Source organism: Myotis davidii, unplaced genomic scaffold (assembly GCF_000327345.1).
Source record: "Myotis davidii unplaced genomic scaffold, ASM32734v1 scaffold1251, whole genome shotgun sequence".
NCBI classification, from domain to species: Eukaryota; Metazoa; Chordata; class Mammalia; order Chiroptera; family Vespertilionidae; genus Myotis; species Myotis davidii.
The window spans coordinates 380,852-383,646 of NW_006283138.1; the positions used below are offsets into that span (position 1 = coordinate 380,852).

Sequence of the window (2,795 nt, forward strand, 5' to 3'; positions counted from 1 at the left end):
GCCGCTGGTTGCTAGGAGTCGGCGAAGCCCCTGCGAGCGGCGATGGAGCCGGGGAAGGTGGGTGCGCACGGGCGCTGGGGAGTTCGCGGACCATGGTTAGTTGGCCCAGTCTCCCCAGTGTCCAGGCACCCGGCGGCCCTGGGCTCGGGCCGGACTCCCGTGACCGCTTAGCCTCGGGGACTCGGACGGGCCGGGGTCCGTGTGCGTTTTACCGCCTCCTTTTACCCAGCGCTTAACGTGCGCAGACTCCCCGACCCCCGTCTTCTGTCCTTTCCCCTCTCGTTTTCTTAAGTTATCCTGTAGCGTAGGGTTCCTGTGGTTTGTTAGTAGGTTGATTTTTAAATCTGAAAACCAGTCATGTTATATGATTACATGCGCAGGATTCACTGCAGACCTACGTGTGATTGGGCCGCGAATGTCATTGTTGTTGACATTTCATGATCACTTTCAAAAGGAAAGCTCTCGTTTACCTTCACTTCGGGGATCTCTCCCCCCCGCCCTCCCTTTTTTTCCCCCTCCACCCTTTCTCTCTAGAACTCTGATTCAGCCTCTCGTTAAGTGTTGGGCTGGCGGCTTGTATTTCCCATCTCTTTGCCTTTTTAAAAATATAGATATATTAGGGGGATTTCTCCAGCTTTATCGTTAGCTTTATTTACTTAAATGTTTTAGTTTGTTACATTTAATATTAAGAATTCTTGTTCTCATATTGCTTCTTTTGTAGCATGTTTTAATTTGTGCTTAAAAGATTTTTAATATCTTCCAGAGGATATAACTCTTATGCCTTTACAAAAATAAAATAAATACTAATGTTCATTTTCTCTATTTGTCTTGATTCTTTTCTCCCTCTTTTTAAAATCCCCAATAAGGATATGCTTTTATTGAATTTAGAGAGAGGAAGGGAGAGAGAGAGAGAACATCAATGAAAAACATCGATAGGTTGCCGCGCCAGGGCCAGGGAGGAAACGCGCAGCCTTGGTATGTGCCCTGATGGGGAATCGAACCCGAAGCCTGTTGGGGTACAGGACAATAGTCTCACCAACCGAGCCACCCGGCCAGCGTGATGCTTCTCTTTCTGATGTTGGTTTTTCTTAAATGCCTGACTGGCCCTTCATATTTATGAATGCAGCACCAGCCTTCCTAAAGTAAGCTTTCTGAGTGTTGGGACTGCCCTGATAGGCCACAGAGGGACCTGGAAAAGGCAGGACTGTGTTGCCTATGCGTAGGCGGACCCTTGAGTCAGTATGGACATTTATATTGTGAAGTAGCCAAAGAAACACATTCTGTAATAATTTATAGGTAATTTTAGACTAGTGAATAATTTTTAAAAATCTGTATATCTGTTACCATTTATTCTGGTCGATATACAGTAAATTCTTGCGTATTCAGGACTAATTGCCATTGACTAGAATGGCCATATGAAAAGCAGCTTACTAGAGCTTGCCACATGATTATTTTAAACTTGGAAAATTCCAACTTTATACTTTTCTTTTTAGAGAAGAACCAAAGATGAAACATGGACAGCAGATGACCTCCGAAAACACCTTTGGGTAAATGTATTTCAAAGATTTGAGCTGGGGTCTGATTGGACAGTTTCTCCTGGTTCTCAGCCCTACACAACTTTGCTCCCACGTGGCTCATTTCAGGGTGTTCTCGACTCATGTGGTTAGTAGCTCTGGGTCTGTGGTGGGAAAGGGTTTCCTAGCCCAGCCTGCATGGCACCAACTCTGGCTTCTTTCATGGTTCAGAGCCTAGGCTGTGTGTGTACATGTGTGGTGTGTGCATTGTGCGTGTCTCTGTGTGTGTGTGTGTGTGTGTGTACATACGTGGAGAGAGGCTTGGGGATTGAGAGAGATCCCCTGAGAGTTTTACAAGGAAGGTCCTTGTTCTTGAATAGGACCTGGATGGGCCTAGTCTCAGAGACCGACACAGCTTCAGTACCTTGTTCTCTCTATATTTTTTTCTTTATGAAAATCTAAACTGAAAGAAGCTGTGAGTTCTCAAGGCTCACCTCAGGGCTTCCACAAGCCATTCCTGTGTGCTATTTAGTCATTGATTTGCATATTTATTCTGCTATTTCTTTTTTTTCCCCCCTTCAGTATCCTGTTTCTTTCTTTCTAATCTGGGTAGTGTTTTAGATTTGACTTGACAACACATGGGAATGTGTCTCCCAAGTGGGCGCTGGTCTGCAGTCATAGAAATGCTAAGTGTGACACCTCTGTGGCTGTGGGGCTTCTCCTGCCCTTCCTGCTGGCGGGAGAGCAGGACACGGTGGCAGCGGGTGCTTTGGAGGCTGTCACGCTCAGAAACCCCTTTCCTTTTCTTGCTTTGGCTGCACAGTCGACACTTCCTAGAGAAGATAAGAAACGCAAGGAAAGGAAGCCACGTAAGGACTTGGAGACGGACGCCCCAGAGTCCAAGGAGCAGAAGCCCAGGGACCCAGACCGGGAAGCCAAGCGCAGGGAGAGGGTGGCAGACAGAGACCGCCATGGCTCCAGGGAGCATCCTCATGGGGACAGAGACAAGGAGAAGCCACGGGAGAGGAAAAGGGACGCCCGGGACCTGGACAGAGAGAAGCTGAGGGACAAGGCCCGAGAGCATGACACAGAGAAGCACCAGAGCCGAGGCAAAGACCGGGAGAGGGACCGGGAGCGTGAGGGAGAGCACCGGCTGCGGAGGGAGGAGCCCAAGCCAGCGGCCAGGCACCACTGGCCTGAGCACAGGATGCGGTCAGGTGCGTGTCTGGGCTGTGGCCGTCCCAGGGCCAGGCATGTGGGCCAGCCCCTCTGCTGTGCTCA

The 2,795-nt window shown here is 49.0% G+C and overlaps 1 protein-coding gene across 6 annotated transcripts in view; it reads left to right on the top strand.

The window, feature by feature from the left end:
• Positions 1–2: 2 nt before the first annotated feature.
• WDR60 (WD repeat domain 60) overlaps positions 3–2,795 on the top strand; it is an 82,574-nt gene continuing 79,781 nt past the window's right edge. For 5 of the 6 annotated variants that reach the window (XR_001513584.1, XM_006753447.2, XM_015562844.1 and 2 more), the window contains exons 1-3: positions 3–57; positions 1,494–1,547; positions 2,338–2,731. Coding sequence is in view for 5 of the 6 variants with exons in the window: in XM_006753447.2 (XP_006753510.1) it covers positions 43–57; positions 1,494–1,547; positions 2,338–2,731 (463 nt within the window). In the remaining variant the exon portion in view is untranslated. Of the gene's footprint in view, positions 58–1,493; positions 1,548–2,337; positions 2,732–2,795 lie in introns of those variants that run through there. The other variant, XM_006753448.2, reaches the window with a different exon arrangement.